Source organism: Culex quinquefasciatus, chromosome 3 (assembly GCF_015732765.1).
Source record: "Culex quinquefasciatus strain JHB chromosome 3, VPISU_Cqui_1.0_pri_paternal, whole genome shotgun sequence".
NCBI lineage: Eukaryota > Metazoa > Arthropoda > Insecta > Diptera > Culicidae > Culex > Culex quinquefasciatus.
Genome location: NC_051863.1, coordinates 198,387,891 through 198,403,577, shown reverse-complemented (window position 1 = coordinate 198,403,577; position 15,687 = coordinate 198,387,891). Strand labels below are relative to the sequence as shown.

The window sequence follows — 15,687 nt, the reverse complement described above, 5'->3', positions numbered from 1 at the left end:
TAAGTCTCACCAAAACAACCCACCATTTTCTAATGTCGATATCTCAGCAACTAATGGTCCGATTTTCAATGTTAATACATGAAACATTCGTAAAATTGCAGGGCCAAACAATGAATATTACGCCCATTTAAAATGTCAGTCTTGATTTATTTTTTTTTTCAAAATATTTTTTTCGAAAAGATCGGAAAATTTCACGAATGTTTCATGTATTAACATTAAAAATGGGACCATTAGTTGCTGAGATATCGACATTAGAAAATGGTGGGTTGTTTTGGTGAGACTTAGAAAACTTCAATTTTCGTGCTTCTTTTTCTTAAAGCGGCTGTATCTCAGCAACCCAAGGTCCAATCTTCAATGTCTCTTAGACAATTTTATAGCAAATTTTCTGAACTTTTCAAAAAAAAATTTTTTAGAAATGGTCGCTCATGGTCACTATTTTTAAAAATCGAAAAACTGCACATATTTGGCTAAAATCAAACTTTCGGTGGCTATATCTTGAAAACGAAGCCCTTTATCAAAAAAATTGTAGAGTAGTTTTCGATTGCAAATTCAATTTTGCATTAAAAAATAACTTCAAATTTGTTTTTGCATGAAATTTAGATTTTATTCCAAAAATCACTATTTTTCAAAAATTCATAACTTGGCGGCAGATTTTTTGACCATGTTTCTCGATAGCTCAAAAGTTGCGGATTTTTGTCCCCTAAAACATATCAAAAAATCTCGAAAATCAAAAATACCTATTTTGGGAAATTGAGTTTTAGTGAAAAAGTTGATAAAAAATCTGCAAATTTTTTTCCGTGTACCTATTTTTTCTCAATTGTCCTCAACAATACCTACAACTTTGCCGAAGACACCAAATTGATCAGAAAATTTACTCAAAAGTTACAGCTGTTTGAATATTTACATACCATTTTTGTATGGACAGCAGCCAAAATTGTATGGAGACTTGTATGGGTGAACCAATGACACAAAATAGCTTATTTGGTCATAGGGAAGGCCCCCACAAAGTTTGAGTCAAATCAAAAAATACAAAAAATAAAAATGGTCGAAATCGGCCGATTTCGTAGAGAATTGCTCATGTGACGTAAACTACATATTTATAAGTATTGCTCTGTTATCTTCGCCGCCATTTTTGTATTTTTTTGTAGGTCACTAATATCAATGTTAAAACGGAAACTTTTGCAAAATTTTCGGATCTTTTTTTAAAAAAATGATAAAGCTTGATTTTAAAATTTCTGAATTATATTTATTGAAAAGATCACAAAATTTGTTCAAAGTTTATTTTTTCTACATTGAAAATCGGACGAAAATTATTGGCTAATTAGGAAACAATTAAAAAACATCATTTTCATCGATCCGAATTCATTTTTGAAGCTGTATCTTTGAAAATAATTGTCTGATTTTAAAAGTTCGAGAGAGAAAATTGAAAAAATCAAAAATACTTTTCTTTCAAAAAATATTGTTAAAACTCAATAAGACTGGTACAAATTTTATATAAAGGTTTGTTCCCCCCCCCCTTCCGTTTAAATTTGGCCCGAAAAATCAGGGGGCAAATTTAAAAAAAAAATATTTTAAGTGAAATCAACTGAAATTAATTCAAAAAGCATTCCCCTGCGTTTAGAATCATTTTTAAGCATATTTGTGTTAATTATTTAAATCTTAGAATTTTTTTAAAATTTTCGTTTGTTTATTAACGCAAAAGTTTTTTTTTTGCTAAAATTTTTGTATTCATCAAATTTTTTTTTTTTTTGAAAACTAATGATTGCAAAACAACTGTACTAGTGTAAAATGCATTTCAAAACACCTTTTCCTTGCAAATGTTGAAACTGTGGCTTGTTATTTCAATATTTATATTTTTTTTCTCCCCCCCCCCCTCGACCCTACCAGATCCAAGGGACAAAAACTTTGAAAAATGTATGCATCTAGCTTGTCCAAAAATTGAAAATTTGTACCGATTTGTAAACTATAACTTAAAAACGGAACATTTATTTACAAAAAAGTGAAGACCTTTTCGATTGCAAATTCAATTATGCTTAAAAACAAGATTTAAAAAATATCCAGGTTTTTGATTCCATACCGCACGATTTTTTTCAAGATCATTTCTCCTAAACCAGATTTTGTACCATAAAGCACTTTTTTAGTCCCCTTAATATATAAAAAAATCTTAAATTAAAAAAAAGTTCACTCCGTTAGAAATCAGAATTAAAAACTGTCACAAATTTCGGTCATCTTGCAATGCTTTGTGGTGACACCAAGCATCTCTCCGAATTGATACAATTTGCCAGCTAATGAAATCCGTCACAAAAGCGTCGATTCGGTCCCGGAAAAACGACTTGCCACATCAGCACAGTGACAGGCTAACATAATTCAATTTTCCGCCAAAACAACCCTCACCACACTAGCCCAGCACAAATATCATTCTTTCCTTCAAACCCATCTTCGCTTCGCCCTATTCTTCGACCCAACCCAGCTGTAATCACATCAAACAGCTCCCGTTTCCTTGTGTCCTTCCCGCTTCCCGCCGGGGCGATGATTTCGAGGACCCTTCCCGGACGGTCCACCCTAAATCAATACCCGAAAATACACGCCGGACAAATGGGACAGACTCGTTAGAGTCGTTTTTGGCGCGACCCTCGCTGGGGATATTTGTCGAATATGGTCAGAAGTTTTTTTTTTAGTTTGTTGAAGTTTCGTAATTTTGTTGAAGTTTGGTAAGAAATTTAACTTCATCAAAAAAATAAAATGAAACAAAATAAAAGCATTATTTTGACCACAAACCCACTGTGTTCCAAATACCCGGACCCGGTCACACAAATCCAATCAGATAAACGATGCAAATCAGTTTAAAGACTTTCGGGCAAAACACCGCCCCGAATTCGAACTCGTCAGGGACGGATGGATGGATGGCTGATGGCATCGTACAGACCGTGAACGCAAACAAACATTTCCGGACCAGCCAGCATCAGCCGTTAAGGGAGGGTGGCGCGGGATGGTCCCAAATTAGATTGGAGTTTGATTTCGGGGATCGATATTGATTTGCGTCCCATCCCCACTTCGATGTCCCCGCGAGACAAGCGTACGTCAATCACTTGTCCCAGTGGAGACGCCAGGTCGATTTCGGGCGAACCTTTTAGCACAAAATGTCACCTCTTTATGGTTCTCAAATTGCCGGAATCTGTCTACTCGGATTCATTGCCCCTTCAAATTTGGCATTTTGGTTTTATTTCTGTCCTCCATCGTAAGAGGACCACCAACAACAACGACAAAAAAAAAAAAGCAATCCATAAAAATCCTAATAAGCATGCCTTCTGACATTGACTCCGCGGTTGAAGGGGGGGCCATTTGGAATGTCGTGGAAAAGTCGTCGGGGCCGGGCAAATATGCAATAACAATTCTCGTAACATTCCAACGACGACGGTGGCGGAATAAAAACAGAGAGTCTTCCACGCCCTCCCTCAGTCGCACAAGGCCTTGATGGGGCGATGGATGTGAACTTTTTTTGTGTTGGTGTTGTTGTTGGTATTGTTTGTTTGAACGATGTCAAACGAAAACTTGGCTTTTATTCCCGAACGCAGCTTTACCGCAGGGCTTTGGAAATCGTTTGTCGATTGTGGCAGTTTTGTGTGTGTGTGCCTCTTTGATTGGAACCGTCGTTTGTTCGATGAACCCTGGCGGGGTCGATCAGAATGGAAGAATGACTTCTTGTTTGTTGAAGGACTTGAGCAGTTTTGAGGATTCTTAGGCAGGAAATATAAAATTTAAAAATCTTAACAACCTTTCAATTCAATTCACATTAATATTTTTCTGCTAAAGAAAATTAAGAAAAGGTGACCTCAACCAAACTTCACACGCACTTAGTGATGACCAAACTATTGATTTAATCATAAAGTATATTGTGTTTGTAGTGTTTAGTGACGACTTCCATCATTTTTTAGTTTATTTATTTGATTGAAAAGTTTTGCTTCGCCAGCAACATTAAAAAAAAAGTATCACGGAAGTTGTTTTTTTTAACTTCATCGTGTTTTATTTGAGCCTTGGATTGGCTCAGATTTGGAAAGAATTCTTAATACTTTATTGAAAGATTTAAATATGATATCTAAAATCATTATCTTGCCTTTTCTTCGATTGAGACAAAGATATTCTACAAAGTAATTGTTTAAATAAGTTTAGTGGAGTGAGAATCATGATACTCATAAAATTTATTTTATCATAAAAAATTTTATTTACATAATTTTTGGAACATTTAAAAATGCTGGAGGAATAGTTTTTATTTTACACAGTTCATACTCGATTATCAGAAGAGCTCCCAAAAAAAAAAAAAACATTTCGGAAAATCGAATGACGAAATTTTTTGCTCAAATTTGTCCAGAAAATGATCTAAATTTATTTTCAAATTTGAAATTCAAAATGAAGCCAGTTATCGCATAAATTTCCAATATGCATTTTCCTCACTTTTTAGATATTGAGTGATTGACTCCAGCAAAATGTACTGGGAACTCATTTCTATGGAGAAGCGTTGGTATTTCAAGTGCGACTAATAAATCGAACCGATTTTCTTCTCTAAAAAAATGTCATTAAATTTAAATTGTTATTTTATTAAAATTTTGTTGATGGATATACACTTTTTTTGGACAATCATAAAAAATTTATGAAAAGTTATCATCTACCAGCTTTAAGGTGCCGATGTTATCAAATCAGGAAATAAGGTTTTCATTTGATCGATACTTGCAATCTTCTACTTTTTCACAAATTGACTTTTCATTGTATTTTTTATTTTGATGATTTTTTTGCATTTGACTGTCATACGAAAATTGCTAAGTAAACATTTGGGAGTTCCCGCAAATCAGTAAATGTTTCCACAAAAAAATTGCATTTTGACAATATTTTTTTGCATTTCATACATACTCATTTTTTTTTAACTTTGTTTCTTTCAACATATTTTATAGAAAATGTGACAAATTTTGAGCTAGTGACGGTCGCTTTTTTTTCGCTATGTTTTATTTAAATAGTGATTTTTAAGAAAGTATTCAAAAATTTCTCTAACAAAAATTCAAAAAATAGTATTTTTGCTATTCCGTCGAAAAACCAGTTACTTTTCCTGTAACTTTCGAACGACGAAACAGCCTACTTTTCTCTATCAAAAATAACAGAATCGAATTGGAACCTTTTTCAAAATAAATGCACTGAAATGGTTGCTGAAAAGTGGAACTTTTCAGCACTTGTTTGGAAAAATTTCACTTTTCAACGTTTTTTTTTATTTAAATGATTCATTGACCCAATACATGGACATTTGGCCTATAATTCTGTTCAAATTGTGATGGATCTCGGTGTAAAACAGTATAAGTTTGATTTTTTCATCCGTCGTCGTATTTATCCAACTCGGTGAACCTTGTTGGATAAATGTACGACTCGTGCTGAAAAAATCCCATTTTTGCAGCTTGTTGGCTGTTTTGAAATGTAAATCATGATTTTAGTATTTAAAAAATATTTTTAAAGATTGTGAAAATTTCACTTTTTAACGTTAAAATTGAATCAATAGTTTCCAAGATATCATCCAATGAAAATTGAAGGCTGATGGAACAAGACTTAATTTTGGTAATTTCATTTTTTTTCGCAGGGCCATATCTCAGCAATCTCACTCAACAATATCCAAAAATGGTTATTGTATAGAATTTTCTCAGCTGCTTATTTTTTTTATAGATTGACATTCTAAACAAATTAACTTTTAATGGTTTTAACTCAAAAACGAATAATTTAATAAAAAAAACAAAAAAAGTACTTTTTGATTTCAATAATTCATAGCTTGGCGATCAAACTAAACGTCCGTCACACAGTATAGCTCATAAGTTTGCACGTTTGTCGACTAAATTATTATAATAAAATGAAAAAATCGAAGGGGTAAAGTTTGCCAAAATTTAAAGTTTATGAAAACAAGTTTATTAAAATTGCGCAACTTTTTTCGTTTTCTTTTTTCGTATTTCCTAGTCGTAATTATGGCTTACAATGTTGTCGAAGACACCAAATCGATTAAAAAATCCCTTCTTAAGATACAGAAATATGTAGGCCAAGGATTTCCCGTGCCAAATTTGAGCCAAATTGGAGCATTTTTATCCTGGATCTTGCTAGTTTGACGTGAAATTGGTGTATTAGTATGGTGTGACGAATCTAACCATAATAATTAAGATTTGTGCTTTGGTAACCTCTCTTGCAATTATTGAAATCTTTATCAGTTGAAATAAATTCCAATAAATGGTGGTTCAGGAAACATTAAACCACATGTTCCAATATGAACCCTGAAGTTTTTTTGAGTTGTACTTCATTTTTTTAGAAAATCTGTTTATAACCTTAACTTCTCTCAAAAAAATTAAACCAGAGAACGTTATCACATAAAAATTCTTCATGTGAAATAAAGTAATTAGATATAAAAAAGAAACTTATTTTTTAGCGTTCCTAACTGTAATAAAATTGCTTTCAAACAACCATTATTACAAAACACTTGAATAAAATATTCAAAACGTTTCTTTTTCTTTCTTTTCCAGATTTCACCACAACTTTGACCGAAACACTCCAAATTGCTGGTCATTATCGTCATCACTATCGTTAGACGTGCCACGGCTTCGGCGGCCGAAATCGGAAAGTAGCTCTCATCGTTTGCATTTTTAACGTGGCCACCAAAATCCACCGAGAAAACGACCGAAGCACCGAAAAAAAAACTGCCGTGACCGTTGCGTGGACATCACGCTGAAGCGCTTTTTAATTCAGGGCCACCCGCTTCAGATTTCGTCGAGGCTCTCATTTTCCGTCGACCGGCAGCACACCCTCCTTGAATATTCATAAACTTTCCGCCTCTAATGGCACTTGACGAGCGCCTGGAAGCGTGAAAGTTTTCATCCTTTTATTTTTTTCATTCGCCACCCCCTCCCACGTGGTTGTTTTTCTTTTGCCTATTATTATTTTTCTTTTTGTTTCTCTTTTGTTCTCCTCCAACAGCCGACTAAGTGAAAATTGATACCGAACGACGACGGCGTCGCTCTACAGAAGGCGTTCTCTCGCTCTTTATTTAAACGTGAGAATAGAGCCAAAAGTAAACAAACACGTGCGCGTAATTGTGGAAAAGTGATTATCTTTCCCCCGGCACGTCGAAGACGACGACGACGACAACGACGACAAACGGAGGAAAAGAAATAAAGTAATTATTCTGGCGCACTGTGAGAGTGTGTTTTTTTTTGTTTGCTCCAAGGGTGAAAAGTTTAGCCGAAGAAGCTCTGCTCCTGCGAGTGAGAGTGGGCAAATGAAAATTTCCGTTCTGTAATTATGTGAGAAACAGATGCGTACTTTTGGAGTCCCAAAAACTTTCGACGCAGCCGGTGTGGTGGAAAAGTAAAATATTAATAAACAGTCAGATTCGGAAAATTGCGCCAACAGTCAGACTGGGTCACAGTATGTGGTAATGTAAAGTAAGAAAAAAAAAACGCAAATAATAATCCGAACCGAGAAAAGGACACTCGTAATTTCCGGCGACGGCTAACGGACAGAAGGACGACGACGGACGAGGACGACCGAACGCTCCCAAATGTCGAATGCATGAAACATAATGGATTACCTGGGCAGCAGCTTAAAATGGACCTCCAAAGACTATTGAAGGTCTTCCGGGTCGTCGCCTTCACATGGGTCTGCCTGGCCGCCACGTGCTGTGTTAGACTGGCGGATGCGAGAATCGGTAAGTAAATGGATTTTGTTTTCATGTTGTATTCAATCTTTTGATGTTGTATTTTCTTTTTCTTAATCTTTTGGTGTGTTTGGAGAACCACTTTACTGAAATTTCTTTTTTCCGCTGAATTCAAACTCTCACTTCTGGCAAATTGTTTACCAAACCAGTTAGATAAACTTGTAAGCCTGTCTGGCTTGCTGTTAGTTTCTGACTTTAACTAGGTCAGGTTGTGTTTAGCAAAATCGCCTAATTTATCAATTAAATCAATGGTCTAGGGGTTAATTTGAGTTTGATAAGTACTTTTTTAAGAAGATTTGAGATGTTACATAAAAGCAGCCGCAAACCACACAAAGATTATTGCAGAATCATTTGATTGTTCAAACGGATGGTTTCACACAACAATGTTGCAATCCTTTAAAGTACACCCAAAACTGGGCAGCGCTCGGCTGAGAGAATAATGGCCTCGAGTCGGGAGAATAGTGGTATCATTCACGGACACAGAGAACAAAGCTCGAGATGGACGAGAGAATTGTTCCCTTGAGTTCATATGCAAAAATAAAACATCCGTCAAAATAAAAATCCCAAAGTGTTGACTACGGGAATTGAACCAAAGACCTTTGACAGACTAACCCAATGACTTAACTGCCTCGGCAACTGCAGCTTGGTGACGGTTTGGTGAATTTTGAGGGAACGAATCTCTCGACTCCGAATTGTGGGAATAAAAGTAATACAAAACGCAGTTCTACGAATCTGTGGCGAATTTATCTAGAAAATATGAAAAAAAATATCATTTCTATTATCAGCTCATCAGAACTTAAGTTATGAATTACAGCTTTTATTAAGTGTTTTTGACTGTTTCAAAGAAATAAATAGCTCAAATTAAAGTGAGCAAGTTACTCTTTATTGTGTGTGAAAATGTGTTTATTTCCCAATCTTAATATTTTTTCTTTGCTTTCACAGTTTCTAAGGAATATGGTTTAAAAATATACGAAATTCAGTTAGTCTAATTATAAAATTATGTTTAAAACATTTTCCTGTTCATGTATAGCTTTGATTTCTATAACAAAAACTAACTTAATCCACCTATGTGGTTGATGCCTTCCTCACTTTTTACCAAAAATGGGTATATGAGTGGTTTCATCATTTTTTTAGATCCAGAAAAAAAGAACACAATGTATAACTTATTTGGTCATAACTCGAGACAGGGTTGCCAGATCTTCAATGTCTTGGACTCATTGGAAAGGCCTTTCAATTACCTAACCAACGATAGATCGGATGATGGATCCGGACATAGTTTACATACATTTAAGTGAGATCCGGCTTCAAAAAAGTACATAAATATCACTTAAGTGGTCATAACTCGAGACAGGGTTGCCAGATCTTCAATGTCTTGGACTCATTGGAAAGGCCTTTCAATTACCTTACCAACGATGGGTCGGATGATGGATCTAGACATAGTTTACATACATTTAAGTGAGATCCGGCTTCAAAAAAGTACATAAATATCACTTAAGTGGTCATAACTCGAGACAGGGTTGCCAGATCTTCAATGTCTTGGACTGATTGGAAAGGCCTTTCAATTACATAACCAACGATGGGTCGGATGATGGATCCGGACATAGTATACATACATTTATGTGAGATCCGGCTTCAAAAAAGTACATAAATATCACTTAAGTGGTCATAACTCGAGACAGGGTTGCCAGATCTTCAATGTTGTGGACTCATTGGAAAGGTCTTTCAATTACCTAACCAACGATGGGTCGGATGATGGATCCGGACATCGTTTACATGCATATAATTGAGATCCGGGTATTTGTGAAAACACATTTTTATACATAACTTTTGAACTACTTATCGAAACTTCAAACAATTCAATAGCGATGTATGGGACCCTAAACCAAGTCGAATGCAACTGGTTCGATCAAAATCGGTTCAGCCAGTGCTGAGAAAACTCAGTGAGAATTTTGGTCACATACATACATACACACACATACACACACACATACACACACACATACACACACACAGACATTTGTTCAGTTTTCGATTCTGAGTCGATATGTATACATGAAGGTAGGTCTAGGAGCTTTTAATAGAAAGTTCATTTTTAGAGCAGGATTATAGCCTTACCTCAGTGAGGAAGGCAAAATGCTGGTATTGAGAAGTCGTATCAACAACCTTTTATGAATTTGGGTTTCGAAGTAAATGTACATTACTTCCCCACATTGATTGCCTTCCTTTCTTGCGTATTGATTTCGTTTCTAATCATTTTAAAACAATTTTTTGTGTGAAATGTTTTCTAAATATTTTTTTTTTTACTTTATTTACACCAGCGATTCTCAACCTTCTTCTAAGTCGGTACCCCCTACCATATGAATCAAGTAGGCCCGGTACCCCCGTTGAGAATCGCTGATTTACACCATTATATTCAGAAAGCATAAAAAAAGGCATGATTTAAAAATAAATATTATTATTTTTAATATAAATTATGCTTAAAATTGCTAAAACTTGAAAATGCTGCATTTGTCGGAAAAATTAAAGAAAATTCAATTTCAAATAAACACACACACACGTTTTAAGACAAGATATCTTTTTTTTTACTAAAGATGTTTCAAGACATCATAATTCGGCTGAAAATGTGTAGCTCTATATGGCTCACAAGTTACGAGTTTTTGTCTTCTTCAACACATGAGCAACTCTCTACGAAATCGGTCGATTTCGACCATTTTTATTTTTTGTATTTTTTTATATTACTTAAACTTTGTGGTGGCCTGTTGTCCATATAAAAATGGTATGTAAATATTCAAACAACTGTAACTTTTGAGTGAATTTTCTGATCAATTTGGTGTCTTCGGGAAAGTTGTAGGTATTGTTGAGGACTTTTGATAAAAAAAATAGATACACGGATTTTTTTTTGCAGATTTTTTAATCAACTTTTTTTCACTAAAACCCAATTTCCCAAAATATGTATTTTTTTATATTCGAAATTTTTTGATATGATTTAGGGGACAAAAATTCGCAACTTTTGAGCCATACAGAAACATAGTCAAAAAATCTGCCACCGAGTTATGAATTTTTGAAAAAATAATGATTTGTGGAAAAAATCGAAGTTTCATGCAAAAAAAATTTGAAATTATTTTTTAATGCAAAATTGAATTTGCAATCGAAAAGTACTGTACAGATTTTTTGATAAAGGGCTCCGTTTTCAAGATATAGCCACCGAAGGTTCGATTTTAGCAAAATATTTGCAAGTTTTCGATTTTTGAAAATAGTGACCATGAGTGACTATTTCCAAAAATATTTTTTTTGAAAAGTTCAGATAATTTGCTTTAAATTTCCCAAGAGACATTGAAGATTGGACCTCGGGTTGCTGAGATAGAGCCGCTTTAAGAAAAAGAAACACGAAAATTTAAGTTTTCTAAATCTCACCAAAACAACCCATCATTTTCTAATGTCGATATCTCAGCAACTAATGGTCCAATTTTCAATGTTTGTACATGAAACATTTGTGAAATTTTCCGATCTTTTTGAAAAATATATATATTTTTTAAACCAAGACTAACATTTTAAAAGGGCCAAACATTAAATTTTACGCCCATTTAAAATGCTAGTCTTGATTTAAAAAAATTCATGGTCACTATTTTTAAAAATCAAAAAACTGCAAATATTTCGCTAAAATCAAACTTTCGGTGGCTATATCTTGAAAACGGAGCCCTTTGTCAAAAAATCTGTAAAGTACTTTTCGATTGCAAATTCAATTTAGCATTAAAAAATAATGTCAAATTTGTTTTTGCATGAAACTTCGATTTTTTTTCCAAAAATCACTATTTTTTTCAAAAATTCATAACTCGGCGGCAGATTTTTTGACCATATTTCTCTATGGCTCAAAAATTGCGAATTATTGCTCTAAAACATATCAGAAAATCTTGAAAATAAAAAAATACATATTTTGGGAAATTGAGTTTTAGTGAAAAAAAAGTTGATTCAAAAATCTGTAAAAAAATTTCCGTGTTCCTATTTTTTTCTCGAAAGTCCTCAACAATACCTACAACTTTGCCGAAGACACCAAATTGATCAGAAAATTCACTCAAAAGTTACAGTTGTTTGAATATTTACATACAATTTTTGTATGGACAGCAGCCAAAATTGTATGGAGACTTGTATGGGTGAACCAATGACGCAAAATAGTTTATTTGGTCATAGGGAAGGCCCCCACAAAGTTTGAGCCAAATCAAAAAATATAAATAAAATCCATTTCCGGTTTCGGTAGAGAATTGATCACATCGAAAATTTCCAAAACTTAAAGAAATTTGAAATTGAGAAATTGAATTTGTATGAAAAGAATGTTAATTTAGAAATCTTTAGTAATCTTAATCAATACCTAAAATCTCCAGTTTGATCAGAACATTCCTTCAAAAGATAAAGATATTTTTTTTTCGATTTAATGTTATTAATATTTGGCTAGACCTTAAAAATCAATTAAGAAAAAAAAAGTTATTTTAATATTTTCTGCTGATGTCAATCCATAATTATTGCTCATAATCACACCTTATGTCAATTGGAGCAATAAACCACCAAGATTTGTTCTAATCAGGCTTTATCTGATCAAGCTGGAGCTTCATTGGCCTTGGCAATCCACCAGTAAGCGTCCGGTCCGGGTGGGTGGCTCAATAAATCAATAACCGACGAGAAAATCCTCCGTATTTATCTATATGTGAGCCGTACCGCCCGCGATCGGAATCAGAGATTGCCGGGGCCTCTTCACGACGACGACTGGTTCCAGTCACGATTCCGCTCTGGCAATGAATATTCATGCATGAGAACCCTCTCGTGCTTCTCGCCATTTTCCCATCGTGCATACAAATAGAGCATATACACACACCCAGTAATACAAATACGGAGGAAGAGTTGACAATGGAAATCCGACCGACCACCTAGAACCACCCACCCGCCAGCATAACCATGTCGACAAATGAATGCTTATTGATTCTGTCGTAAATAAAAGCTCGCCCCCCCCCACGTCCTTCTCCATACCCCCACCAGAGGCCACGTGTGTTTACCCAAGTAAAGTTGAGGCTGACTTTTGGTCCTTGTCGTAGCCTGTTCGTTCGATTGAGGGGAGGCGGACTACAGAGGGTGGTGGAATTCCCCCACCCCTCTTCCAAGTAGCACGAGAGTACTGAATAAACGATTAACCTTTGTTAAACACCCCCTGGGAGCCATCGTCACGGGGAAAACGTGTTTATTATTATCAGCAGAGCTCGTTTATATAGGCGGGCTTTCGTGTGGGGTGGGGGTTAAGCTGGGAAACTGGGTAGAGTGAATATCGATAGCAGATCAGTGGCAACGACGACGATTTTTCTTCCTTGCTTGACGGGGATAATTGGGTTGGAATTTCATGAGATACTTTTGTGTTTCTACTTTTTGCCTTTCTCACCTTACTGAGGAAAGGCTATAAAATCACTCGAAAAACGAAATTCTTAATTTGACCTCCTAGACCTACCTTCATGTATACTTATCGACTCAGAATTACATTCTGAGCAAATGTCTGTGTGTGTGGTGGGATGCTGATCAAAAAAATTTGCACTGGATTATCTCGGCACTGGCTGAACCGATTTGGACCGTATTGGTCTCATTCGATCCGTCTTGGGGTCCCATAAGTCGCTATTGAAAATTATAAATTTAAGTAAAGTACTTCAAACGTTATGCTAAAAAACGATTCTAAGAAAAGCCCGGAAGATTGTTTAAAGGGTGGTTTTTGTAAGAAACCCTGTATTGTTATACATTTTTAGAAAGGTATTCGAAATACCTTTCCAACGATTTCAAAAGATTGAAGATTTGACAACCCTATCAAAAGTTATAAGCACATAAGTGCCCTGAATTATGAACATCTGATTACCCAATCTGATGGTATGAATAATGAATCAAGTTGATAGAACACTGAAAGGTCCGCCCTTTATAGATGCATTTGAATAGCATTACCCTCTAAATTTGAGGAAGGCACCAACCACAAAAATGGTACGTTAATATTCGAATATCTGTAACATTTGAATGAATTTTCTGATCAATTTGGTGTCCTGGGCAAAGTTGTAGGTATTGTTGAGGACTTTTGAGAAAAAAAATAGGTACACGAAAAAAATGCCGAATTTTAATTAAATTTTTTTTCACAAAAACTCAATTTCCCAAATAACGTATTTATTGATTTTCGAGATTTTTTGATATGTTTTAGGGGACAAAACCCGCAACTTTTGAGCCATAGAGAAACATGGTCAAAAAATCTGCCGTCAATTTATGATTTTTTGAAAAAATAGTAATTTTTGGAAAAAATCGAAATTTCATGCAAAAACCATCATGCAAAACCATTTCTAAAAATATTTTTTTTGAAAAGTTCATTAAATTTGCTATAAAATAGTCTAAGAGACATTGAAGATTGGACCTCTGGTTGCTGAGAAAAAGTGGCTTAAACAAAAAGAAACACGAAAATTGAAGTTTTCTAAGTCTCACCCACAAAGCCCACCATTTTCTAATGTCGATATCTCAGCAAAGAATGGTTCGATTTTCAATGTTAAAACATGAAACATTTGTGAAGTTTTCCGATCTTTCCGAAAAAAATGTTTAAAAAACATTAAATCAAGACTAACATTTTAAATGGGCGAAATATTCAATGTTTGGCTTTTTTAAAATGTTAGCCTTGATTTAAAAAAATAAAAATTGAAAAAATATCGTTAAATCGCGATATCTCTTGACGATTTCAAGCAAACCCCATATGTTTGTACACCTAAAACTGTTTGTTACACTCTTAAAAATAGCTCCGCAAATTTAGAAAAATACGGAAAATAATTGTTCTAAATGTAAAAAATACTCTTCTGGGTTATTTTAGATTCGAAAAGTACATTAAATTTCCCTTTAAATGACATGTTCTGAAGTTTTTTTTTCAGTTAAGTAGCAAAAAATGGGAGAGTTTTTAATTTGTTTTGTGTTTTTTTTTTCGATGAAACATACGTTTTTTTTACATTGAGTACGCCATCAAACCGCGTGTCAAATTTTACATAATTTAACACGGATAAAAATCACATTAATGTTTAAAAAAACTGACTGCGATACGTTCTTTCAACTCGCACAACAACTGAGGGGTCGTACCGCCCATCCGTCACGAGATATCAAAAAACGGACATCGGATTCGTGATCAGGGACAAAAGTGACCTCTTAGGACAAAGTTTCACGCAAATCGAAGAGGGTTCTGGGCAACTTTTCCCGATTTCGTGTGAGTTGGTAGAGAATTACCCATCTACTTGCCATCTACTATAAAATTGACATCAGAGTTTGACGTATTTCACAATCTGAAGTTCTTTGGTCCACAGAACCAAAAAAATTAATAAAAATAATATTTCGAAATTTTAGGTTTTAAAAATTTTTTCTTCACAAATATTTTGCAAAACAAAAGTGTAAGCATCTTAAAGTTTAGCTCATAGCCATGTGTGGTAATTTTGAATTTTCATGTGGATTCCACTTCTCCAAAAATAAACATAGCATCACCTCTGGCAGCTCATCTCACCACCGTTTACCGCCGATGAACTTTGACACCAAATTCGTTTACCATTGTAGTGATCTAATTTGTACCTACAATCATCCAAATTGCTCGTTTCCAGCAGTTTTTTTCCTCGGAATATTCAAGCCACCTTCCAAGGCAACAATATTCCCCTCCCCAAAACCCACCACCACCAACTCCAACATATTCCATTCAATTTCCTGAGCGTCAGAGCCACCACCACGAAAGACCTTTGAAGACAAAAGCCCTCACGCGCCCAGCGAGCTGTATTCTTGGAGATTGCTTTGGCGAAAAAGTTCAAAGAGCAAAGCTCGCGCCCCATCCCAAACCACCCGAAAACATGAGTTCTAATCGAATTACTTCTCGCAAACCGCCTCCGGGTGGCCTCGCCTAGGATCGTCTCCTTCTGGGCCGCCGGTTCGAT

At 35.0% G+C, this 15,687-nt stretch overlaps 1 protein-coding gene across 4 annotated transcripts in view; it reads left to right on the top strand.

Moving 5' to 3' along the window:
• Window positions 1-15,687, top strand: part of LOC6031086 (acid sphingomyelinase-like phosphodiesterase 3a) — a 129,594-nt gene that overhangs the window by 35,195 nt on the left and 78,712 nt on the right. For 2 of the 4 annotated variants that reach the window (XM_038262461.1, XM_038262460.1), the window contains exon 2: window positions 6,540-7,720. In XM_038262461.1, coding sequence (XP_038118389.1) covers window positions 7,585-7,720 — 136 coding nt within the window. In that variant the 5' untranslated portion in view covers window positions 6,540-7,584. The remainder of the gene's footprint in view (window positions 1-6,539; window positions 7,721-15,687) is intronic. The other 2 variants (XM_038262463.1, XM_038262462.1) reach the window with 2 other exon arrangements.